General features: G+C 41.5%; 1 protein-coding gene across 1 annotated transcript in view; it reads right to left on the bottom strand.

The window, feature by feature from the left end:
- DCDC2 (doublecortin domain containing 2) overlaps positions 1–11147 on the bottom strand; it is a 212660-nt gene extending 201513 nt beyond the window's left edge. The window contains exons 1-3 of the mRNA XM_053601709.1: positions 11033–11147; positions 10041–10427; positions 6057–6111 (exon numbers count right to left, since the gene is read on the bottom strand). Coding sequence (XP_053457684.1) covers positions 6057–6111; positions 10041–10333 — 348 coding nt within the window. The 5' untranslated portion in view covers positions 10334–10427; positions 11033–11147. The remainder of the gene's footprint in view (positions 1–6056; positions 6112–10040; positions 10428–11032) is intronic.
- Positions 11148–27162: the final 16015 nt, after the last annotated feature.

The raw sequence follows: 27162 nt of genomic DNA, 5'->3' as shown, positions 1-27162 counted from the left end.
ACTGGTAAATTTCACCACACCCAAACTTGTGTGAGTGGAGTATTACTGTGGACATCCATGAAAGGATTTCATCTCTGGGTTGATGGGATTGTATACAGTCACTAACTGTAAGAAAACAAGATAATCCATCACTCAACCAATACTCTGGAAGCAAAGCTTGGAAAAAGAAGTGAGCATGAGATAATAATTCCTGCAGAAAGTCATAAAAATCTAGAGAAAAGTCCAGGCAAGATGGCTTATTCGTGTAATCCTAGCCCTCTGGGAGGCCAAGGTGTGGATTGCTTGAGCTCATGAGTTCAAGACCAGCCTGAGCAAAAGCGAGACCCCCATCTCTACTAAAAATAGAAAAACTGAGGAAGGAGGATCACTTGAGCCCAAAAGATGGAGGTTGCTGTGAGCTATGACACCACAGCACTATATCCAGGTTAACAGCTTGAGACTCTATCTAAAAAAAAAAACTAGAGAAAAAATGTTGAACATTCCAAAGGCTAAGTAATGGAGGTTCAAGCCTACTTATCCTGATCATAGGAGATAAGACAACCCCAGCTATTATTCAGGTTACAATTAGTAACTTAGTCATTTATAATGCCAGGAAAATGGTACTTATTTTCCAGGAATTCAGTGTTTATTACTTGTCAAAAATTAATACCATTCTTCCCTGACTCAATGCCAATAATAAAGTTCAGAAATTGTTTATCTAGCCCCCAAATATCTTAAATCAAATCTGCCTTACACCAATGTTGTAACAAAGACCAACACTGGTAGAGTTCAAACCAAGGCATACAGGTGAGGAAGGCTAAAGATTAGCAAGCTCCACAGAGACCACATTTAGTTCCCAGGTGACAATGACAATGCCTAGCACGTAGGAGGCACATAGGAAGTACAAATGGCCCCTCATCTTTACATGTTTCTGCATCCATGGATTCAAACAACTGAAGATTGAAAATTTGGGGGGGAAGAAAAGGAAAAAATAACAATACAACAACTAAAAGTAATAAAAAGAACACAGTATAACAACTATTTACATGATTATATTGTAGTAGGTATTATAAGTAATCAAGAGATGATTTAAATTAGCATTTAGTGGATTTGGGAATCCTCCGAGTGTCCTGGCCCAATCCCCTGCAGATCCTGAGGGGTGACTATATTTGCAGAGTGAACAGAACTCATTTGGGATAGTTCCAAATTATACAGGAGGGACAATAAAAGCATTGCACACACACACACACACACATTCAACTACAACTAATTTTATCCCCGAAACAAAATCGAAATAGGTGGTGGCCATAAAGGCTTTTAAGTTATTGGAGACATCCTACCCACATGTGAAAAGCAGAATCAGGAGGCATGTGCAAGGTAAACGAATGTCTACCCTAATTGGCCAATAAGGAACATAAAAACTCTAGAGAATTTAAATAATTGCCAGCTTATGGTATGGCAGGTACTATATGGAATCAGTGGGCCTCCTAGAGATTAAAATCTAATAGGTAACACTTTTTTATTGAGACACAGTCTCAGTTTGTTGCCCAGGCTAGAGTGCTATGGCATCAGCCTAACTCACAGCAACCACAAACTCCTAGGCTCACGTGATCCTTTTGCCTCAGTTTCCTGAATAGCTGGGAGTACAGGTGCCTGCCACCAAACCTGGCTAAATTTTTGTTGTTTTTTAGTAGAGATGGGGTCTTGCTCTTGTTCAGGCTGGTCTGACTCACTTTGCTCACTCCACTGACCCTACGGCACAGTACAGGTGTTCAACCACATGAAAGCAAAGCAGATATGGCAAGAAAACAAGAGAAAAGAAGCAAAAGTTACATTCAGTAAAGCAAAAAGCGAAAAGCTACAAGGCTGCTACAGGTACCCCACACGCAGAAGCAGACGCCTCAACTACACGAGGACAGATGACTCCTACAGATTGCTAGAGAGGAAAGAAGTTGAGAGTCAGCTTAGAACAGGGAAGCACGGAGTGAGATCTGAAACTGAGCTGAGAGGAGGGAGAGGAAGCCAAGAGAGGGCTAGGAAGTCATCAATAAGGAGATCGGCTGCCTTGGTCAGCATCCCAGAAAACTGTCTTCATTAGAACCACCACTGACACAGGGAAAACAGGAAGAAAGATGAAAATGATTGAGGAGCAGAGGCAAGAGGACAAGGGGAGTCTAGGAGGCCTCTTTATTTAGACAGTAGCAAAGCAGGACTTCTGTGCAGAGAGACAGGGACAGTCTGCTCTGAGCCGGCACAGTGCCCAGCTTACAGGCAGGTGCAAACCACCACAGCAGAGTCACCTATCCCTCTCTCTTTTTTCTTCTCCGCCCTTATTTTTCTCCTACCACCCCCCAATTTCCTCCTGTGTTTACTTCTTTCATGTTAGTGGAAGAGGTCTGTTACAGCTCTGCCTTTCCCTGTCCCCCTTTGTAGGAGAGGCCTACAAAAAGGAAGAGGAATGGCATCGGCCAACCTGCCAGTACCTCTTCAAAGGTGAGCCTCGTGGGACACAACAGCGACGGCACCAATCACAAAAGAACTTCCAATGTCAGGGTGACATGCACATTCCAGTTACCATGATCTGCAGTCAACAAGCGGTACCATCTTATCTAAATTATTAACTATCTAAAGAGCAACCAGATCATAGCATGGGCTTGGGTGAGGCCCTCCAAGGAAAGGGAAAGAACGCTGACCCCCAGCACTCACCAGCAGGGTGTCCCAGCCACAGTGGAATGCCACATGTTCTGCATAACCCCACCCAAATGCAAAGGTCTTTCTGTAGTACAATGTGTGGGAAATAATTAGAATGTACTTTAAGCAATTTTGAAAACTGAATTGTATACACTTGTGTGATAGCTTTTATCATGCAGGTCTGTCATTGAAAACTCAAAAGGTATGAAATTACCTCTGATTTGAGGGAAAGGCCCCAAATTTTGGTGAATAAGTAATTTTACTTACTCCTCATGACATATCTTTGAATAAATATATTTTGTGCTACAATGGCACTGAAACTTCCCCTTGAAACAATCCCAAGCCTCCAATTTAGTATATTCATGTTCTAAATTCCCTTCAAAAAAAAAATTCTTTGGTGCCGTCCCTTATATGCATCAGATTCCCAAACATGCCAGTCACCACGAGCATTTAACAAGGTGAGCAGTCTTTTCTCAGTGAACACCAATGTTGAAAGGAAGTCCCCACATTCAGCCAAGTAATTAGAATCTATAACTTCCATAAAAGGCTAGTGTCTACCAAATCTGTTCTCAAATTTTGATTAAAAATAGTCCTCCAACTTATAAGTTTGTTGAATTCCAACAGTTTGATTGTAAACCAGTTATGGAAAAGAAAGAGGTAGTTCCCCATGATAAGAATTACACACATAATAGTGAGGTTCTCAGTGCAGCCTACGAAAGCCTTCTCCACTTGGACTCTACCTAAAACAGCAATAATAAGACTGTAGAACCCACAGTCAAGGTGATGTTTCCATGAGAAAATCCTCTCAGAGTTCCCATTTGGCATGCCAGGAACCAAAAAAAAAAAAAACTTCCTTTTTTGCAATGAAAGTAGGGACTCCCCTTGACCAAAGCAGGCTCTGGGGTGAAGGCCCTGCTGTGCACTTTGGGGAGGTCAGACTGGGTATATGAGTGAGGGGACTGAGCACACTGCTTATCCAGCCTGGCCCCAAAAGAGGGAGGGCAGAGTGGGAGAAAGGACTCCAGGGAGCAAGTGGGAAAGTCGGGCAAGGGCGAGCGGAAGAGCATGGACACGTGGAAGAGCGTGGACAAGCAGCTCCTCCTGGCCTCTTCCAACCTCCTTTGCATTCCAAGAGTTCTACTTTCTTTCCCTCCTCTTTGGAAGGCTTTGTGGGAAAAGACTGAGAAGAAATGAAAGGCTGCTGCAGGGCAATAAGAGGAAAGGAGTAAGGGGAAGCGGTTGCCAGTAAGACCCAGGCTGGAAGAGATGCCATTCCTCTATTTGGAGGTGAGGGGTGGGTTTCTCACAGGTGAAATGCACATTTACAAATCAGAACTCTGTGCATGTGACTCAGGCATAGGCCCAGAGTAAAGAGAAAACAATGGTTACTTTCCCTAACGTGGAAGAACAATTAACAAATTAAACGAACTAGACTAGGGTCCTTGTGAATGCTTCTGTTATTAAGAATAATCTCCTAAGAAAAAAGAGCATAGTCAATAGAATTTTTTTTTTTTTTTTTTTTGCAGCTTTTGGCCGGGGCTGTGTTTGAACCCACCACCTCCGGTATATGGGGCCGGCGCCCTACTCCTTTGAGCCACAGGCACTGCCCTTCAATAGAATTTATTTGCACCTCTGTTGCAGTTACTAGGGATAACTTTGTCATCAAAGACACTGGAATCCAGAGTAAATATCCTGTGCTCACATTTTTTAGGAATTCACACATATCAAATTCTATTGCAGAAATCCAGGTTCTGTCACACATTTCATGCAAGGTAGCATACTTCACGCAGGTGGGCATCTTTCAAACAGAATCATAACCAGAACTAATTCACTAATCTATCTTTCTTAGTACTTGCTACAGACATCAACTGGTGGTCATCATTTAACTGTGACATAAAAATATTTAGTTGTAACATGAAAAATGTATACATTTGTCTACTTTAAGCTATAGAGGCTATCACTTTTATAAATCATCAATTTGACATGCATTGAAAATCAAAAATTCAAACAAAAATATTAATCATTTTAAACAATGTCTAGGAAGAGAACCTCTTCCCACAAATTACATGAATGATGAACTTAACCTCGTATTCTTCAAATATTGAACAATTAGAATTTTTTTCTTATGAGATTTTTTTTTTTTTTCTAAAGGACCTACTTACTCCCATTGGGCAAAAACGATGTGAGAGGAAATGGTGAGAGTTGAGGAGATTCTCTCTGGGGCTCTGGACTACAAGTGAGAAAAGCTACTTTTTCTGCCAGCCATTGCTTCACTGGCAGAACTCACCCACTGGAAGCTCTTGTTTATGTGGGGTCCAAATGGGAAGAATGGCAGCCTGGAGTGTTGAACAGAGTCTAATTATCCCAGTCTGAGTCTAACTATTTCCTTTGTCTCATTGGGATATTTAAGGCTGATGCCTCAACTTTGTTTTCAATCTATTTTTTCATTCACAAACTAACGAATGCTTCCTACAGAATATCTGAAATTTCCACTAGGGTTTCAGAAGCTATGTGGAACATGGTGGTCTGAATATCCATTTTCACGAGACTTGTCTCCAATCTTCATCTTCATGCAAGTATTTGCTAACCATGCTCAAGTAAACTTTTTTTTTTTTTGAAGACAGAGTTTCACTTTATTGTCCTCGGTAGAGCGCCATGGCGTCATAGCTCACAGCAACCTCAAACTTGGGCTCAAGTAATTCTCTTGCCTCAGCCTCCCTAGTAGCTGGGGCTACAGGCACCCGCCCCAATGCCTGGCTATTTTTAGAGATGGGGGGGTCTCACTCTGGCTCAGGATAGCCTCGAACTCCTGAGCTCAGGGGATCCACCTGCCTCAGCCTCCCAGGGTGCTAGGATTACAGGTGTGAGCCACCGCACCTGGCCTTCAAGTAAACTTTGACACAAGTTAAAATGGAGGTGTTTTCCTAATGTTACATAGCCCAACACGGCATCTTCTCATCTCCTTTGAAATCCTCAGGGCCAGTCAGGATGAAGCTGGCTATTTCAAACACTGAGCTAGCAGAAGCAAATTAGGACAGGGAAAGTAGTTTTAGTAAAGATTTATACAACAGTGCTCAGAATCTTCTAATCTGACATGAAACATTCTCATGGATTTCAATCGAAGAACATATAACAAGACAATGAGAAAATAAGAACATGTTGTGTCTAATCCTACATATCTTAGGACACCTACTCAGTCTTTTCATTTCTGACAATGATCCAAAGAAACGATTATCTTTGCCTTCAAACATAGAGTGTCTAATTTACATACATTAGATAATTCATCTCTTATAAGTAAAATGCCATCCAAATCTCTAAGACACACTATAGGAAACAAAAAAGGGCAGTGTTATTTATTTATACCTTCAAAATAGTATTTGCATTACCTGTATACTAACAACTTCCATTGGTCTTTTCTTGATTTCTCCTATGTCCAAGTAACTGAGGGGGAAAAAAAAACACAAACAATAAGGGTTGCTTTTAGGTTTTAAGTCAGGGAAAAATATTTTAAAAGTAAAGCAAGTCAAAGGAAAAACTTAAGCCTAAAGCAAAAATCAATAGCTACTAATTAAAAGCAATATGGCAATTAAGAACTATTTCCCTTGGTGCCAAGCAGAGCTGACATATGTCTACCCTAAACATTAGAAAAAGGAAGTCTTAGTAATACATGTTTCATGAGGGAATATTTTCAGTTTTAATAGTTAGCTACTTACTTTACATATGGTATTTCTAATTTTTATATGAATTTGATTAAGAATGGCTAATGTGAAAGCTTCTGAAGAGTCCCACTAATCATGGACTTCCTGTTAGCAAGTGTTGACTGTATGCAGTAAGGAAACGATTGGGGAAAGTGGGGAAATCATTTTCTCTATGAGAGCACTTTGATGATACAGAAATGCTCAGTCATGTGGGATGGTTTCATATTAGTTCAGCTAATAGATAGATGGGTGGATTAGTTAAGCTGCGAAGATGCCTATTACTACATCATTAATTGCTACAGATATTAACTAGCAATCATTCTTTAGCATAACCACAACCTAAAAACTTTATACCTTTGTCAACTTCAAGTTCCAAGTCCATCACTGTGATCTGGTTCTAGTTTTAAGCATGCTTCAAACATAGAAGATGCTAAATAAACATTGTAATATAAAAAACATAAATCTAGGCTTGGCGCTCTTAGCACCAGCCACATACACGGAAGGTGGCGGGTTCGAACCTGGCCTGGGCCAGCTAACCAACAATGACAACTGCAACAAAAAATAGCCGGGTGTTGTAGTGGGCGCCTGTAGTCCCAGATGCTTGCAAGGCTGAGGCAAGAGAATCACTTAAGCCCAGAGTGATTGAGTTTGAGCTTGCTGTGGGCTGTGATGCTATGGCACTCTACCGAAGGCAACATCATGAGACTCTGTCTCAAAAAAAAAAAAAAAAAAAATATATGTATATACACACATATATGTAAAAACAAATCTAACATTTAATTTATAACAGTATAAAGATAGGTATTTCACCTCAACTATTACAATTGCTAAGATGCTAAAAAAAACTTGATATTAGAATTAATTTAGGCTATTGAAATGTTTTTACTGTTGTTTGGTGTTTTGGATAGAATAGTTAATTGATACCTCTGGAAATTATTATGTATTTTCCCTATGTAAACTGTAGCTATATAAGATAATACAAACACTTCTGTCTTAGCAATAAAATGGGCTTTCTATGAATCTGCAGGGATTGATTTTTGACTTACTACCAAAATATTCTAACTGTCATGTGCATGAAAGTGACCTCAGATCTACAAGATTAATGTCAAAAATGCACAAGGAAAGTTTGGGGGGAAATTATGTGGGGAATTTTCTGCTTTTATTCTTCATTCCATAAAATGAAGGTTTACTAGCTAACTGAAGTTTAGTTATTTCAAAAATATTAGAAAAATCTAAGTAAAAGCAATTCAAGCAAAAATTTTATCAGCTCCATTTGAAAAATATTTTGCTATCTTTCCCAATATCATTTAGAGTCTAAGTGAAAGCAGCTTCCATACCTTTTGGGCTTTCTTTTGTTCTGCCAGTTGCTTCATTTGTTATATATATTCAGCATTTAAATATATTCAAATATATTCAGCATTTAATACTCTTGGCTTCTATCATAACCATACATACTACTACTGAACACAAATAAAAAAAAAAAATTAGTCATCTATCAGCATGGAAGACTAGCCATGGACACTTCTAACAAACTCAGGATTTTTTGTGTACAAGTTAAAAGAAAAATAACCATGCAAATCCCTTATTCATAAAGTGATTTGAACTGTACTTTCCCGTTGGTTTGGAATTGTATCTTTTTTTATTTTGTGTGGAATTAGTAGGGCCAAATAAAGAGAACATGGATTACTGAAGTGAGTCTACAATTTTCAGCTGTTCCCATTCACATGAAATTCTTCTATGTAGAAATTAGTTAAACATGTAATAAAAAGAACTAGTTGTAGAAATGCCTTACATTTACAGCTTACTGTAGTAAGCTTACTGTTACTTTGTATAACGACCCTTCAAGGAAGGAATGGTTCTGTATTAGGAAGCTGACCAGCTGAGTCAAGTGACTTGCCCAAGGACACAGCCCAAACAGCTCAGTCTCATTTCCAGGTTTTAAGGTATAAGTTTCTTTTAAGCACACAATTTCATTTAGCACATTTCTATGAAATTAACAAAACATACTTAAAGACGTTTTCAGAGAAGGGAAAAATAAATCCAAATGTATCCCTCACCTTCCAAAGAAAGAATGACATAAAAACAGAACACCTAGAATGCAATTTAAACAAACTTGAGAGAGGAAGGATGGTATTAAAGAGCTTTAATGATAACTTTGAAAATTATATCTACACAGTTACAATCTGGACTCAAATTTAAATTATTAATAATATCTATGAACTTACAAGTTTATGTAAAGATTTTGGTAAACATTTTTTTTTCTATCCTGGGCCCAAGATGAATGTCAATTGAAACGTTCTATTAAATTATGGAATACATGATCCAGCAATTTCACTCGTAGGTATATCCAAGAGAAGTGAAAAACTTGAACACAAATATTCATAGAAGCATTACTCATACAAGCCAAAAAGGGAAACAGCACAAATATTCATCAACTAATTAATGGATAAGCAAAATGTTGTATGTCACTATTATGGAGCATTATTCAATAATAAAAAGAATGAAGTACTGATGCAAGCTACAACATGGATGAACTGTGAAAATATCACAGTAAACAAAATAAGCCAGACACAAAAAAGCCACATATCATATGGTTCCATTCATATGAAATGTCCAGAAAAGACAAAGTCATAGAGATAAGAGATTAGTGGTTTCCAGATGATGAGGGAAGGAGAAATTGGGAGGTAGAATTTTTGGATAGAGATGGAAATGTTCTGAAATTAGTTTGTGGTGATGGCTGCACAACTCAGTGACTATACTGAAAACCATTGAAATGGGTAGAATCGGTATTATGTGAAATGCATTTCAATAAAGTTGTAAAAAAAAACCAACTATGGAATATAAAATTCTACCTGCTATATAATGCCCATGCCCACCAACTCTCAACTCTCTCATAACTCTCATTATTTCTTTAATTGCACACATCTTTGTTTTAAAATTACTGACGTGCACATAGTCTCTCTCCTGTTAGATGGCAAGCTCCGAAGACAAGGACTCATTTTCGTTCATCTTTGTCCCCCTCACAGACCTAAGCACCATTTGCTAATTCACAGAACATCTACTATGAGTGAGCTCCCCTTCCAGGAGCTGGGGATAAGGACCCTTGTTCTTGAAGGTCTAACCATCCCGCTGCTGGAGGCAGACCTGTAGACGAATACAGTCTGCCAGTGAACTTTTCCAGGCATGATGCTAATAGCATAAACATGCAGGGGGTGGGAGGAGGGTTACTTGGAATGAAAGGTTGAAAGAAATTAAACAGTGGAAGGTGGGGGAATGCAAAGCAATTTTCTCCTCTGGTAACCACATAGTGTTCAAAACTTGGAAATGATTTTTAAGAAATCTCCATCTAAACTAAAAGGATGGATTGCAAGGAAAAGGTAAGGGGGAAGAAAAAAGAAGAAAGAAAAGAAAAACAGAAAATGCAAAAGTATCCATTTGGCCACTGACCCTACAAGAATACTTTTTAAAAGATTTCTGTTGTTTATACCCAAATGTTAAACTTAGTCTTACTGCTACACACATGAAATTCCTTCTGCAGTCACAGTGTCAAACCTCTGTCCACAAATGCACTGGAAGTTTGGGAAGCCTCACAGCCCCTCAGCCGAATTTCCTCATACCAACCGCACGCTGCAGTGCACTCTGGCACGGTGGGCACAGGGGGCAGCGACTCACTTGAGTTTCTTGAAGGCTTCCTGGCCTCCAGCCACGTAGTTGCCTCCGCTCTGAATCTGGTCTAGCTGCCGAATGCGGTGGCCGGTCCTCGGGGTGTAGAGGTTCCTGACGGCCCCAAAAGGCGCCTGAACACCACCGGTCACCTCCTTCAGAAAGACGTCGAAGCTGGACACCTTCTTCTCATGGAAGACGACGCGGCGCCCCGCGAAGAAGGGGTCCCCGTTGCGGTACACCAGCACGCTCTTGACGACTGGCTGAGACAGGTGGCTGGACCTGGCGCTGGTGCCGTTCATCTTCCCCGCGGGACACCGCCCCAGCTGGCTTCTCAGGAGGAGGCACCTCCGCTCCCCCGGCGGCCTCACCGCACACCTAGCGCGGGATTACCTCCTGAAAGAAAGGCGAAACTACCAGATCCACAGGTAAAAGAGAAGTAACGGCCGCGCGCCCGGCGTCCAGCCCGCGGAGACCGCAGGACTTCGCCGTGGTCTGCACAGCCAATCAGCGCTGGCGGTGCGCGCGCACCTGCTTCACAGGCCACCTGCACCGTCAAAATGTACCACCTCAGAGCAGGGGCCGCGCGAGGGGCTTTCAACAGGCAGGCTGAGTTAGGGCAGAGGACAGAGGTGGGAGAACGGTCTCTCTCTCTCTCTCTCTCTCTCTCTCTCTCACACACACACACACACACACACACACACACACGCTACAAATACAGTGGGTCCCAGTTTCTAACATCCTACCTGTGCTACTCTTTCCAAACAGCTTTATTTTCTCTCTTCTTGCACTTTACCCCTCAATCTCTTGCTAGCTCCCAAACTAAAAGCAATGAAGTTCCTGACCGTGTCCAGGACCCCCTGTCCCCTCCCCGATGACCAGAGCCCCCTGTGGCTAAGCTTGGCTGGGCATCATCTGAGCACACCCTGCAGCGGCGCGCCAGGGTCCCGGAGGGATGGGGCAGTGGGTGGGTCCCCGAGGAGGCGCCGCCACAGCTGTACCTACCCGCACTCGCGGGCTGGTGGCGGGAGTGAGCGGTGGCGGCGGAGGGCGCGGGGCGGGCGCCGCGGTGAACTCGGCGGCGGCGGCCACGCGTCGCTAGCGCCGTTCCTCCCGCTGCCGTTGCTTCTGCCGGCCTCCCTCCCCCGTGGGGAACCGAGTTGTTCTTTCCCGCCGTTTCCATAGCAACCGCAGCCTCGCGCGACGACTCGAGTCCGTGAACCCCGCCTGGCGCGCGCTCGGCTCCTCGGGGCTTTGCTGCCGCCTCCCGCAGAGGCGCAGGAGCAAGCGGCTTGCGGGATGAAGAGGAAGCCGAGCTGGCATTACCATGCGGTGGTTCCACAAACGGACGCTCACTGTAGGCCGGGCGCTGGGCTAGGAGTTGGGTTACCGCAGGGAAGAGGGTAACCTAGTTCCACGCTGGACGGCGGGGTGGAGAGCAGGTCATTGGCACAGGAAGTTAAAGAGCTAACTTGACTGTGTCCTAGAGCCTGCGTCTGTGCTGTTCGTGTAGATTAGCTCAGTCTATAGAGTAAGATAGGGGAGAGGAGTTTTGAGAATTAAGAACCTCAAGAAAGATTCTTGGTCCAATCTGTGTGGCACATACATATTGTGGTACTGGGAAAATTCTCTTTAAAGCGTTGAAATCTTGCGGTTTATCTCTGTCAGTGTCCCTTTATTCCTCCTAATGCCTTACTAGTATGTGTCATGTCCAGATTTCATTACTAGGTGCCTAGGAATTCATAATCCATCATATATGAATAAAAATAGTAACTACTATTCACTGAAAACTTATAACCATATACCAGGCATGATATTAGGCACTTTATGTAGGTTACTTAATTTAATGCTCACGGTAACCTTCAGAGGTAAATATTCTTTACTCAGATGAGGAAACTGAAGTGAAGAAAAACCAAAGAAAGTTACTTCAGGTCACACACAAGAATTCAAACCCAGTCCTGTCTTATTCCAGAACCACCGTAAGCACTATTCATAACAATGTACAATCTGGGCAGAAATATTTTTACTGAAGTCACACAATACATTAATACCTTGAAAGTTAACAGTTTCAGTTTTCAAAAGGAGGCCCGAGAGAACAATACAGAGAGAAAATAGAAGGAAATTTTGTGAGCTGGTAGATTGAGGGATGGATGTACAAAATATCTCTGAAAATGTGCTGCCAGGCAAGCAAGACAGAATACCAGATTTGAAGAATGGAAGACAATAAATCAAGCAACCCCACTCCTCCACAGCCTAAAACTCCCTATTACCTGTGCTAGCCCAGTGCAAAATGAAAATGTGTGGCCCCTTGTTCAAATATTAAGAATTTTGAGATGGCAGATGGGCACAGTGGCTCACACCTGTAATCCTAGCACTCTGGGAGGCCAAGGTGGGTGGATTGCCTGAGCTCAGGAGTTGGAGACCAGCCTGAGCTAGAGCTAGAGCCCCTACTCTAAAAATAGCAGGGTATTGTGGGAGGCAATTGAAGTCCCAGCTAAGTGGGAGGCTGAGGCAAGAGGATTGCTTGACCCCAAGAGTTTGAGGTTGGTGTGAGCTATGACACCCAGCACTCTACCAAGGGGCAACAAAGTGAGACTGTGTCTCAAAAAAAAAAAAAAAAAAAAGATGGCAACAGCAGAGCATTAAACCAAGCAGAGTCCTTCTAGGTATGGGACCCTGTCGCCAGCCAATGAAACCATCCTGCAACTCTATTCTAATGCCTCCCGCAATGGTGCTCCAGCCCAGATCTGTCTTCTGAGCATAAACTCATTTATCCAGCTGCTTCTTGGATGCAATGTGGTGGTAAATGTTTAAAAGCTGGCTCTCAGGGGGAACGGAAGGCCTTGATTCACAGCATTTGCCAGTCTCTGTAGTACTCCAAATATGCCAGTTTCCAGTTCCCAATCTGACATTACTGAAGGCAGGAACCGCACAGTAGCAAGTTCATATGGTATTTCCACCAACAGAGGCTTTCAGAGCACAGGTAGTATTAAAATGTAGGCAATAATGAGTTTCGAGTATTTATTACCTTTGTTTTCAGTATAACATTTAATTATATGCTTATCCAATTAATTATTAATAATTACCATATTTAAAATTCCAGTTGACTCTCACAAATGACTTGTCACAGCCAATTCAAGGCAGCTCCCAGCCCACTATTCTCGAGGACAGCTTCTCTCGACTACTTAAAAGACAGCCTAGACTCAAAATATTACCATGATCTCATGTTTTCCTCAAAACCTTCTCTTTTCTATGTTTCCCTCTTGTACTCATTTGTCTCAAAGCGGGAGCACACACATTCCTCTTCCTTGCCAAACACATGTAACTGTGGCAGAGAAACAATAAAAGCAATCACACATATGCCGTCTTTCGCCCTTGCTCCTTTGCTCGCTGAATTGATTTTGGAGTTATTCTCTCTTCTGAAGAATCCCAACACTGAGCAAAGGAAGAAAGTTGTAAGAAGCCAGGAAGGTTAGGTAAACCCTGATCATGTAGAGTGGAGAGAATGAGGAGGCTGGAGAACGTTTGAGAACACGCAGAGAAAGGGAAGGGAGAAAATTGTTTCTATGCTACTTCCTAAGTATGTGAAAGGTATTGAGAATGAGAGAGATGGCCAAACAGGATTCTTAAAAGTTTTGCTGTGCATTAAAAGTAATACCACCAGTCAGGCAGGGTGGCACATGCCTGTAATGCTAGCACTGTGGGAGGCTGAAGCAGGAGGGTTGGTTGACACCAGGAGTTCAAGACCATCCTGACCAACATAATGAGCCCCTGTCTCTACAAAAACATTTTAAAAAATTAACCAGCTGTGGTGGTATGGTCCTGTAGTCCCATTACTCAGGAGCTGACATAAGAGGACATAAGCTTGAACCCAAGAGTTCAAGGTTGCAGTGAGCTATGATGTCCCCCTACTCTCTATCCTGGGTAACAGAGTGAGACCCTGTCTCAATAATAATAATAATAATACCAACAAAGCACTTGGCATTTCCTCAAGACCCTAACTCTCTGAAACACTTTTGATTATATATTTCCAATGAAATAATAATTTTTGACATAATACTTTACTAAAACCTGACTACTTCACACCCTGGGTTTACAAACCTTCTTCAGCCAGTCACCAAGTTCTGTCATTTTGTCAATTCCTTCTCTCAAATATTTCTTATCCTTGCTTATCTTCAACCCCATTTCCACTTTTTGAATTCAAGGCATCATCATCATCCCCTAAAGGTCACCCTGCCTTCAGTTTTACTTCCTTACTCTCCACTCTTTACAGAACAGCCAGCCTGAAAGATTATTCAAAAACAAATCTATTGCTTTAATTTCTAGCTTAAAACCTTTCCAATGCTTATAATTTTTTCTGAAGATGAAATCCAGTTTTATCAGCATGATTACAAAACCCTGAGTATATTGCTCTTTTTGCCTTAATTCCCATCTCTTCTCACACAGCTCTCCCTGTGGCTGTCCAAAATCAAGACTTCTCCTTCAACTTCCTTGAATATCCCTTTGAACATACTTGGTGGCCTTTTATTCCCTATTGCCATTTATTTGGCTCCCTCCAACTGATACTAGAAGTCCCGACTTAAATTTCATTTCCCACAAGAGGGGTCAGGAAAAATTAAAATTAAAAAATAGATCTATGGCCAGACACTGTAGCATGCGCCCTGTAGTCCCAACAACTTGGGAGGCTGAGACAGGAGGATCACTTGAGTCCAAGAGTTCTGGGCTGTAATGCATTATGCTGATGGGGTGTCCCCACTAAGTTCAGCATCAATATGGTGACCTCCAGGAGCGGGGGCCCACCAGGTTGCCTAAGGAAGGGTGAACCGGCCCAGGTAGGAAACGTTGTAGGTCAAAACTCCTGTGCTGATCAGTAGTGGGATGGCGCCTGTGAATAGCTGCTGTACTCCAGCCTGGGCAACATAGTGAGACCCCATCTCTAAAAAAAAAAAATCTATGTTATTTCCCCTTGGAATATTTGCTACCCCACTTCCCAAAACAGGATCAGTCTCCTGCAGATTACACATTTTTCCTCCCTAGGTTTTGTCAGTTGTAATTATAAATCTTTGTATAATTATATATTTAATTATAAATATGTATGTTTAATATTTGTTATATGTTTATATGTATAAAGTCCCTAAGGGATTGTGTCCATTTTATTCAACAGCATCTTACCAGTTGTAAGACGTTAATAGTAATTACTAAATAAATGCTAAATAAGAGGCTGCGCCTGTGGCTCAGTCGGTAGGGCGCCGGCCCCATATACTGAGGGTGGCGGGTTCAAACCCAGCCCCGGCCAAACTACAACCAAAAAATAGCCGGGCATTGTGGCGGGTGCCTGTAGTCCCAGCTACTCGGGAGGCTGAGGCAAGAGAATCGCTTAAGCCCAGGAGTTGGAGGTTGCTGTGAGCTGTGTGAGGCCACGGCACTCTACCGAGGGCCATAAAGTGAGACTCTGTCTCTACAAAATAAATAAATAAATAAATGCTAAATAATTATTTCATGAAGGAATAATAAATGAAAAATATATTACATTTAAAAATAAAGGAATATGGCAAGATGTGGTAGCTCACACCTATAATTCTAGTACTTTGGGGGCCCAAGATGGGAGGATCACTTGAGCCTAGGAGTTCAAGATCAGCCTGAGAAACATTGCAAGACCCCATCTCTACAAAAAATAAAAAAAAATTAGCCAGGCATAGTAGTGCACACCTGTAGTCTCAGTTACTTGGGAAGCTAAAGTAGGATCATCCCTTGAACTCAGGAGTCTGAGGTTGCAGTGAGCTATGATGATGCCACTGCATTCTAGCCCAGGCAACAGAGTAAGACCCAGAAAGAAAGAAGGAAAGGAGAGAGAAGGGAAGGGAAAGGGAAAAACTTCAAAAAGGATTGGAAAATATTCCTGTAGAAGAAAGTGTATTTTCAGGTCAGCAAATTTAAAAGTACAGTGCTTGACAACTAAAGAGATTCTAAAACTAAATGGTTAACTTTAACTGAAAATACACAGCTATATGCAGAGGAAAGCACTGCGCAGGAAACCAAGCTTTCCTACCCAGTATTGAGTTTCAATATCCTTTCAATTATAGGGATGTATATGAAATATGGGATATTTCTTTTATTATTATTATTGTCTTTATTCAATCAGAGCCTACTTAGAAGAAATGTGTGGACATATTCTACTAGAGTGTCGTCACCTTTACAAATAGTTTCACACCTCAAACTCAGAGCCAGTGTGTCTGCTTCTTGAGACTGTGTTTCTTAGATATACAGGTAGTAATAGGGACTATTGGTGATAGGCCCTGAGTGCCTCTTGTTAGGGTAACTCATCTGGTTCTGGTAATGGCTAAACTCTTCTTCATATCCATGTCCTGGGTTGCCTACCCCAGTTTTCTATACTAAAAGTGTCTAACAGTGACCGTAAGAGGGACCCCGTCTCCCATACACAAATCATGTGGATTCTACTTGCTTATCATGTCTTAATCCTTCCTTTTCTCCTCATCTTCACTGTCCCTACCCTAGCTTAGAGTTTAGCAAAAATGCTTGCTGTATAACTTGCCATATAACTGATGAATTAAGAATAATAAAAAGTAATGGTTAATTACCTTAGTTTATTTCCATTCAAATGTATAACATGTAAACACAATCTCCCAAAACAAAAAACATTAACATATCTTTTATATAAAGTCATAAGTGGGTCCTGAAGAAACTCATAAAGTGAATCCCAAAGAAACCCACAGTATTCATGTCTAAAATTGGCATAAAACAAATGTCTCTAAGCTACTATTTTCCTTCTCTGAAAAACATACGCAATTTTTTTGTTGAGAGATTTGATATTAATGAAGAACTTTGCCATTCGCCAGAGTGTGATCTGCAAACCCAACATTAAAATAGCAAACGTAGAGGCAGCAAGAAAGAAAGCCGAGAGAATTCACAATGATTCTATTTTCTCTGTGTTATGGAAGAAATTATTATCTTCCAGGGATCTTCCAGCAGTTAATATCACTGTAAAAAATCAGTGTTTAGGGCAGAACCTGTGGCTCAGCGGAGTAAGGCACCAGCCCCATATGCTGGAGGTGGTGGGTTCAAACCCAGCCCCGGCCAAAACTGCAAAAAAAAAAATCAGTGTTTAATAAATACTTGTTAAACTAATCTGAGAGTGAAGGGTGGAGCGGGCATGAAGGAAAAAGGGACTCGCCTTGAGGAAAGTTGGACTGCTACTGGGATGTGCCCAGCATTGTGGTGGACACTATTCAGGAACATGAGTGTTCACGTGTGGTGTCTGCCGTTAGCGATCTTTTAAAGAGATTATTGATTGACCTCCATTCCTAAATTGACCTTCACACCTCCACACATGGTGAGCTAAATATCCTGGATCACCCTCCTTCTAAAGTAACCACCAAGGCTGGATTTCTTTTTAATGTATAAATCTTTTTAAATGCATTGCCAATTTGGCAAGAATGAAAAGAATTCCAAAAAGGGGAAAAAACCGAGTGAAAACAGAAACCCTCAAGCACTAAAACCAGCCTAACCCTAAGTACACCTGCCCATGCCTGGATGACCTGGAACTGTTGTTTTTTGGTGTCTGCACAGAAAGAGAGGCATAAACTAGAATTCTATAAATCAAAAACATAATTAAAATTTTAAACTCAATGGAGAGTTTAAGTAGCCAATTAGCTACATCGAAAAAGAGAATTAATTATTGAACTAGAAAAATATATTCAAAGTTATCCAGAAGACAGCACAGAAAGGGAATAAATGGAAAATATGACAAAATTTTGGAAGCTAAAATAAGACTATTTACCGTGTCTCTAATCAAAATTCTAGAAGGAGAAATAAAGAGAATGAAACACAGGTGTTATATGAAACTTAAAGGAAGTGTTGAAATGTATAAATTCTCATATTCAGGAAGTCAAGTGAATTCTAAGTAGGATAAAACCAAACAATCACCACCTCAGGACATCACAGTAACTCTGCTGTATGAAATATACAGGGGGGGGAAAGATCTTAAAGGAAGCGAGTGGGGCTCAGCGACTATAGCTCAGCAGCTAGAGCACCAGCCGCATACACCTGAGCTGGCGGGTTCAAACTCAGCCTGAGCCTGCCAAACAACAATGATAACTACAACCAAAAAAATAGCTGGGTGTTGTGGCAGGCACCTGTAGTCCCAGCTACTTGGGAAGCTGAGGCAAGAACCACTTAAGCCCAAGAGTGTGAGGTTGCTGTGAGCTGTAATGCCATAGCACTCTACCCAGGGCAACATAGTGAGACTCTGTCTCAAAAAAAAAAAAAAAAAATGAGTGGGAAAAAACAAATTACCTACAAAGAAAAAACAATTAGATTAGTGACTGATTTCTCCGAAACAGCAATACAAACCAGAAGACAATGGAATAAGATCTTCAATCTGTTGAGAAATAGTGGTCAATACGGAATTTTTACCCAAATTATCTTTTTCAAGGAGTACAAAATGACAGCATTTACCGCCAACAGAAGTTCATTAAAAGAAATTTTAAGAACTTGGCTCAGACAGAAATAAAAATTAACTTTGAGCCATAGATGAGAGATGAACAAAGACACTGATAACTATTTGATAAATATTTTTAACAACCAAATAAAACAATAACAAAGTCTCATTCTGGGATTTATGATATATATAGAACTAGAATGCCAGAAAATAATAGTATATAAATGAGGACGAGAGAGAGGGGGGTTTTTGTACAGAAGGATGAATATAATGATATTATTAGATATTGTTATGTATGCAAGTTAAAATGTCCCGGGTAAACCTTTTTTTTTTCATTTTAGCAGTTTTTAATTTAAGTAGTATACACGATTATTGTATTTTAGCATCTTCTCAATTGTTTCTTCCTTGTACTTGCCCTCTTTCTCTCCTACTTGGTGGTCTTTGTCTAGTTTAAGTCTAAACTAGAATAATAATTGTATAAAGGAACCAAAGGAACAGTGGCAGAAATGAAAAAGATAGAACATAGACTTTTAAAACGAAACGGTAGTATGAGCAACCTTATGCCCATAAACTCAAAAAAGAGAATTAAACGGACATATCCCTCAAAATAGAGTACTTCGCAAATCTAATTAAAGCTAAAACAAAAGCAGCTAATAAGACCCAATGGTTTAACTGGTTAGTTCTGCCAACCATTGAAGGAACTATAATTTCAGTCTAATACTAACTCATTCAGAAGCTAGCATAACTTTTATACCACAATATGGCAAGAACAATAAAAGAAAAAATTACATAAATGAAAAAATTATAAATTAAATATTTGCAAACAAAATCCAAAATGACAAGTCATAGCTAAATTAGATTTATGCCAAGAATTCAAAGTTGGTTTGACATTGAAAAAAATCAATTAATTTGAAATCTGAACTGTCATTGGACACAGCTGGAAGCCAGAGGGAGCCTAGTAGAGGAAAGACAGGGTCATGGCTGAACTCTTTAAAGAAGCGAGTATATTTATTATCTGCCAGGACTATATTGATAATCCCAAGCACTCAAAATTTGAATACCTCCCCTTCCTCCAATTCATGTACTCACTGCAGAAGGAGCGCCACGGGGAGGGTTGGCTGTGTTCTCTCTGCCTTAAGGTTTCTCAGAAGAGTAACATCAGGCCCACTTCCAGCTGAGGGAGCTGGAGTCCAAGGTCAAGGCCCTGGAAAACCAGCTGAGAGATGTGCTACAGATTAACCCCAGCATAAAGTCCCAAGTGGATATGACCTTGGATGTGGACACAACTCAACAACCATCTCATATCTAGTGACCTAACAAAGATTCACTATGGCAGTTCCCAGCAGAGTAGATGTAGTGAATGTTATTCAAGGCTCCCTGAGTGTCCTGTGAGGAAACCAGGAATCACCTGTCCTCCAGATCATCCTGGGCAAGGGCATAACCTGTGAGCCCAGGGTCATAGCTACAGGAATCCCCTTGTACTCATGATAAGTGACAGGACTCTTCTGTTTAGTATGAAGATACAGTAAAGCAACCGATCACTTAATAATTACATTGATTATGGAAAATGACACTTCTGTTATGCTGTATTGTCATGGGGGTTTTTTTGGGGGGGGGTACTTTTGTTTATATTTTTTCCAATAAATATTTTCCATTTAAGATAAAAAAAAAAGAAAATATCAATTAATTTAACTTTCCATGTTATAAGAGAAAAATCAAACAATCATTTCAAAAGTTGTAGATCAAATTCAACAACATCCGTTTAGGATAAAAATCTCTTAGCACACTAGGAATCGAATAGAATTATCTTGACATAATAAAAGGCAGTCACTAAAAAAGAAGCTACCAAAAATATTAACTATGATGAGACGCAAAGCCACTCTTTTTGAGATGGAGAACAAGATTAAGTTGCCTTCTACACCACTTCTCTTCAAAATTATCCTGTGGTTCTTAGCCAGTGTGGTAAGGCCAAGAACAAGAAATAAAATGTGTATGAGTTAGAAAGAAGAAACAAAATGTTCCTGTTCCCAAATATTCTGAATGCATTATTAGAAAACCCAAAAAATAAGAAATACAAAAAAAAACTGTTAGATGAATCTGCCTCTTTGAGTGAATAACAACCAAAAAACCTCTACTTCACAGACTTCTTGTTTAATATCTCATGTTCTAAAACACTCTTAGCTGCAAGGAGGCCTGGAGAAAGGGATTGTGAATGGAAGATGTAAGATGGTTGGTCAATCAATTGTTCTATCCAATTGTTCTATCCAATCAACAGTTCTGTCCAAATGAGAACTGTTATCAATAAATTTGATCATATACTAAAAAAAAAAAAAGAAAATCCAAAAGAATCTATAGATGAATTATTAGAATTAATAAGAAAGTTTACAAAATTTCTGGACATAAAATGAATACAAAGCTATTGCATTTGCGTACATCATTAGCAATAAACAGAAAATAGAAGGCCAGGCGCAGTGGCTCACACCTGTAATCCTAACACTCTTGGAGGCTCAGGCAGGTAGATTGCCTGAGCTCACAGGTTCAAGACCAACCTAAGCCAGAACAAGACCTTGTCTCTAAAAATAGCCGGGTGTTGTGGCAGGCACCAGTAGTCTCAGCTACTCAGGAGGCTGAGCAAGAGAATCACATAAGCCCAAGAGGTTGAGGTTGCTGTGAGCTGTGATGCCACAGTACTCTACCGAGGGAGACAAAATGAGTCTCTGTCTCAAAAAAATTAATTCATTAATTAAAAAATATAAAAATAAGAAAAAGACTCTGAAAAAGATATCACTTCCTGAGTCAGATTATTGAGTTATATATTTGGAGAACTTCTTATTTTATGAGTTTTCAAGTATATTGTATAATATACAATCCTCTTATTTTCTTTTAATTTTTTAAATATCAGATTAATGTATGGGTACAACAATTATGTTATTATTATTTTCCTTTTAATATTAGAAACATCTCCAGTTATTTCCTCTTTTTATTTATTCTTTTTTTTGGTGGGGGGGATAGAGTCTCACTCTGTCACCCGAGTAGAGTGCTATGGTGTCATAGCTCACAGTAACTTCAAACTTCTGGGGTCAAGCAATCTTCTTGCCTCAGGCTCCCAAGTAGCTGGGACCACAGGTTTCCCCATTACCACCTGCATGGCTTGTTTTTCTATTTTTAGTAGAGATGGGGTCTCACTCTTGCTCAGGCTGGTCTCAAATTCCTGAGCTCAAGCAATTCACTGGCCTCAGCCTCCCAGGGTACTAGGATTACAGGCATGTGCCAGCTCACCCAGCCTCTTTTTCATTTCTGATTTAATTCCACCTCTCTCTCTGTTTTTTTTTTTTAGAGACAGAGTCTTACTTTGTCGCCCTTGGCAGAGTGCCATGGCATCACAGCTCACAGCAACCTCCAGCTCTTGGGCTTAGGCAATTCTCTTGCCTCCATCTCTCCTTTTTTATGATAAGAAAGCCAAAACCCAAAAACAGCTAAGATATCTTTTAAAAAGGAGAAATCTCTGGTAGGACATGTCTCCTAAGATGTAAGAACTTATAGTAAGGTCCTCATACTTAAGGTAGCGTAGAGTTGTTGTATGCCTAGACAATTGTGCCAATGGAACAGAACAGAAAGCAGAGAAATAGACCTACTTACGTTTGGACGCTTGACGTATGGGAGCTCAGCAGCACGCGTCAGCATGGCTTGTTCTTACAAACATAATGTTGAGCCAAGAAAGCAAGACACAGAAGAGTCCGCATAGTATAATTCCACCGGTATAAAATTCAAATGCATGCAGAAGGAAGTAAGTCGCTGTTCAAGGATCCAAAGTGCTATGTCAGGTCAGGAGAGTGGTGGTCAGCCTCTAGACCCTTAGCTGTCTGGGGAATCCAGGTTGCACCCTCCTTCTCCATCAGAAGCCCCATAGTGAACAGAGAAATCCCTACTCTTTATCTTCTGGAGTGTAATTATGTGGAATTTGGAATTCCCGGGGAGTAAAGGGAATGTGGGCTTCCCACCACCCTCCTCCAGCTGTGACTCTGCACCTGGCCTGGGATTTCCCTGAGCTCCCCTCCCTGTGGAATGCAGTGAGAAACCCTGAAAACCACATGCCCAGAGGCCCCATTAGAGTCTGTGGTGACTTGAGGATGTGGCTGTGCCCTGAGAGGGACCTGTGAAGGATCCCCGTAGCTAAGGGCCTGTAAGACGGGGTCACTCATATGGGGTCCTGCTTAAATGGGCCCCAGTGTCACCTCTGGGTGAGTAGAGCAAGCCAGCCAGGGGTGGGCTCAGTATAAAACCCCACTTCTTACATCTTCAGAGTCAAGAGAAGCTCTCAGAGGTAGATTACCTCTGTGGTAAGGGTTAGGGTTAAGGTAATGATAAGAATGATCTTTCTTATCATTTAGATCTCAGCTGAACATTTGCCTCATCACACACATAAATCAGCCCCTGGTCACTGTCATGTCACCCTGTTGTAGAGGTTGGACAGCTGATTTCTCAAACTCCTCCTAGAATAAGTGCTACATATACCTTAGTGCCGGATATCACTGCTCTTCGGGGTACCCTCCTTGGGAAGCGAGGCACTGACATCAGCACCCAGTTCACCCTTCACAGCAATTTTGGAACTCTGTGATACAGGGTCTGACAAATAAGTTCATGAATTCATCCTACATGAAAAAGTGCTACATACCTCCTTGCCAAATATTACTCTGATGCCAAGGGGAGGGCTTCAAAGATGAACTTAGTGATATTCAGCTATGAGGTATGTAGCACTTTTCCTAAGACGAGTTGGTGAACTTAATTGTCTGACCTCGTATGTGCTGGTCGCAGAAGTTACCACTTTCTACAATGTCCAGGAAAGTGGAGCCTTGTCTATCTTGTCACTGCTCTGTCTGAAGTGCTTAGAGCGGCGCCTGGCATGTAGGTGGTCTCAGTGAATGAACCAATACGTGTGCATGTGTAAAAGGGGAGGGAGATAAAGAGCAGGAGGAGAGCGGAAGTGAGGGAGAAAGAGGGAAGGAAGCAAGAAAGGGAGGGAGGGCGGGTCTGAGCTTGAGTCTCGGCTTAACCTACCACAGGGCTTCACACATGTCTGAACACGTGAACTGTCACATGCACCTGTAACCAGGATGCCGGAACCAGGAGCATGAGCCAAACACACCTGTGGGTTAAACTTGTCCTTTATTTACCAAGATTCAGAAGCTCAGAAAGGCGAGATTATTCTCAAAGCCCGTCTTGCTTTGAGAGAGTGTCAGAGCTCATATGCCCTCCCCCAAAGTTCCTGTCTTTAACTGTACCTCATCCTGCTCTCTAATCTCTAGCTGTAGGACTCTTCACCACATTTCTAATCCGTACCTGTTCTCTCTGTTGTGTTTTTCTTTAGCCCAGGGTGGAGATGACCTTCACAGTGTCAGAACCAGGGAAGCCCTAGCTGATGTGACTGCCCAGTAACTACTTAAATCATTAAGTAACTTTAACAGCGAAAGGGGCAGAGGAGGTTTGAGGCTGTTTCTCCTCTTACAGACCCACCCAGAATATTTTTGTGAGAAACTGTAGACATTTCCTGAAAAAAATACTTATCATGAAGTAAAAAGAAGTAAGAGAATAAAACTGGTCTCGGGTAGATCAAGCAAAGCCTTCTTAAAAGAAGCATCACGCTTGTCAGCTTCCAATCTCCTTTAACTCATGGAGAGTTGGATGTGGCTGCAAGGAAAACCTGGTAAGTATTCAAAATAAATTCTATGAAGCATAGTCTCGGGTGTAAAATATAATGTGGAAAGAAGAGGAGGAGCATTCTGGGATGGGGAGCAGAGTCAGAGGCTCTAGCAGGGCATCACGTGGGGGGGTGCTCAGCAGGAGGCCGCGTCTCTCCACAGCAGTAATGGCACCAGGCCTTGGCACCTGGCTCACCAGCAGCAGAGGCCTCGGCCAGGAAAAACGCCAACAGGAACTCGAGCAGAGCATAAGGAACACGTAGAAGCTCAAGAGCTTGTTCCCTCAGAACTTGTAGAGCTAACTGGGGGGGCTTTGGCGCTGGGAGGAGTGTGCGATGCACAGGTACTTTTCATATGGAAGCAAGATCCCAGCAAGCTGTGCTTATTGATTCTGACCTATTTTACCCCCAGCCTAAAATTATAGGTGTTTGAGACATGAGAGAGAGAGAGAGAAAGAGGTATGTGCAAAAAAAATTAATAGATCCTAATGGTGCAAGTTAGAAACTATTTTAAACATTGTTATGGTTTTTTTAAGATGAGAAACTCTGTGTACTTGAGAGTTTCACCCAGAAAAGCTGAAGTGCAGCAACATATCTACTTTACGATCCCCTTCACAACATGCCACTTTGGAGATGCCATTCTGAGGGATCTGATTAACACGATTCTTTGACCAGTAAGGCCACCTTTACTTGTAAACGATGGAAATTCTCCGAGGGATTCATCAATGCTCCAGGCCTTCTGGAGGCATTTAACTAGCCACCTGGAGGATTCTCCTATCTCTAGACAATTATTGCATAGCAAGAAAGAAAAAATTGCCTGAGGTTTCTATCCACACATTCACTGTGTGACTCATTGGAGTCAATAAACATGTCAGATGGACCAAAATACAAACCGTTACTCTTTACTCTTTTTTTTTTTTTTCAGAGTCTCATTTTGACACCCTCAATACAGTGCCCTGGGGTCACAGCTCACAGCAACCTCAAACTCTTAGGCTCAAGTGATTCTCTTGCCTCAGCCTCTGAAGTAGCTGGGAGTACAGGCACCTGCCACAACACCCAGCTATTTTTAGAGACAAGGTTTTGCTCTGGCTCAAGCTGGTTTTGAACTCCTGAGCTCAAGCAATCCATTGACCTCAGCCTCCCAATGTGCTGGGATTATAGGCACGAGCCATCACGTCCAGCCTTACTCTTTAAAGGATTGTTCCTTTTCTTACAACAGATAGCAGGTGGATGTGATCAAAAATTAAATATTAAATATTCCAGATACCTCTTTTTTTTTTTAAGAAACAGGATCTCAGGGTCTCACTCTCTTGCCCTCTTGCACACGCTGGAGTACTGTAGTACAATCAGAGCTCCTTGAAGTCTGGAACTCCTGGGCTCAAGCATTCTTCTTACCTCAGTCTTTTGAGTACCTGAGACTACAGGTGTATGCCACCACCCTCAGATTTTTTTTTTTTTTTTGAGACAGAGTCTCATTATGTTGCCCTCAGTAGAGTGCTGTGATGTCACAGCTCATAGCAACCTCAAACTCTTGGGCTTAAGCAATTCTCTTGTGCCTCAGCCTCCCAAGTAGCGGGGACTGTAGGCACCTGCCACAATGCCTGGCTATGTTTTTGTTGTAGTTGTCATTTTTGTGTAGCTGGCCTGGGCTGGGTTCGAACCTGCCAGCCTCGGTGCACGTGGACAGTGCCATAACCACTGTGCTAGGGAAGCCGAGCCTCAGATTTTTTTTCCTCTTAAGTGTAAAGATGTGTCTCATAGATTGCCTAGGCTGGACTTGAACTCCTGCCCTCAAGTGATCCTACCACACTATCCTCCCCTAAGGCTGGGATTACAAGCTTCAGATATTGCACCTGGCCAATGGTTCTTTTTTCAGGCTTTTTTCCAGAATCTGATCTCTGAAACTGACTTGTTCAGTATTTATTGGTAGTAATAGACTGTTTTGTTTTTTGAGATAGAGTCTCACTATCTCACCCTCAGTAAAGTGCTGTGTCATCACAGCTCATAGCAATCTAAAACTCTTTGGCTTAAGCGATTCTCTTGCTTCAGCCTCCCAAGTTACTAGGACTACAGGCGCCTGCCACAATGCCCGGCCATTTTTTTTGTTGTTGTTGCAGTTGTCATTGTTGTTTAGCTGGCCCAGGCTGGGTTCAAACCCACCAGCCTTGGTGTATGTGGCCGGTGCCCTAACCACTGAGCTACGGGCACTGCCAATGGACTGACTATAGGAGAGAAACTAAGAAAATTACTGACTAGAGGTACACTATATTTAAAAAATTATATACATTATAATGCATCATCAAACTATTTAAATCTCTTAACTAAAAATTTGCATCTATTTCAGAAGGATGATCTCTAAATTGATTTTAAAGTGCTTCACTGAAAATGTCATTATACCTCAAAAAAGATTGGTTGTGGGTTTATTTTATACTGATACTTGTAACCTGATTTTGAATCTTGGCTCCATCACTTAATAGCGTATCACCAGAAGAAAAGTGACTTAATTTTTCTAAGCCTTCATTTCCTCATTTATAACGTGGGCAAGGAAGCCTACATGTGTAGGATTAAAGGGAATAATGAGTATGTGGTGCTTAGAGAAGTGCCTGGCACGTGGTGTGCACCAAATAAATATCACCTCTTATTTTTTAAGGTAAATCATTATTTTTCTCTTGTCCATATGAACATAGTATAGTTTATTAAACTGAAATTGTGTTCCAGATAGGGTTTTTTTAAAAATAAATATTTTTTTTTGTCTCGGCGCTTGTAGCTCAAGCGGCTAGGGTGCCAGCCACATACACTGGAGCTGGCAGGTTCGAATCCAGCCCAGGCCTGCCAGACAACAATGACAACTACAACTAAAAAATAGCCAGGCATTGTGGCGGGCACCTGTGGTCCCAGCTACTTGGGAGGCTGAGGCAAGAGAATTGCTTAAGCCCAAAAGTTTGAGGTTGCTATGAGTTGTGGCGCAACGGCAC

Source organism: Nycticebus coucang, chromosome 9 (genome assembly GCF_027406575.1).
Source record: "Nycticebus coucang isolate mNycCou1 chromosome 9, mNycCou1.pri, whole genome shotgun sequence".
NCBI classification, from domain to species: domain Eukaryota; kingdom Metazoa; phylum Chordata; class Mammalia; order Primates; family Lorisidae; genus Nycticebus; species Nycticebus coucang.
This window is presented reverse-complemented; position numbering and strand designations above follow the sequence as displayed.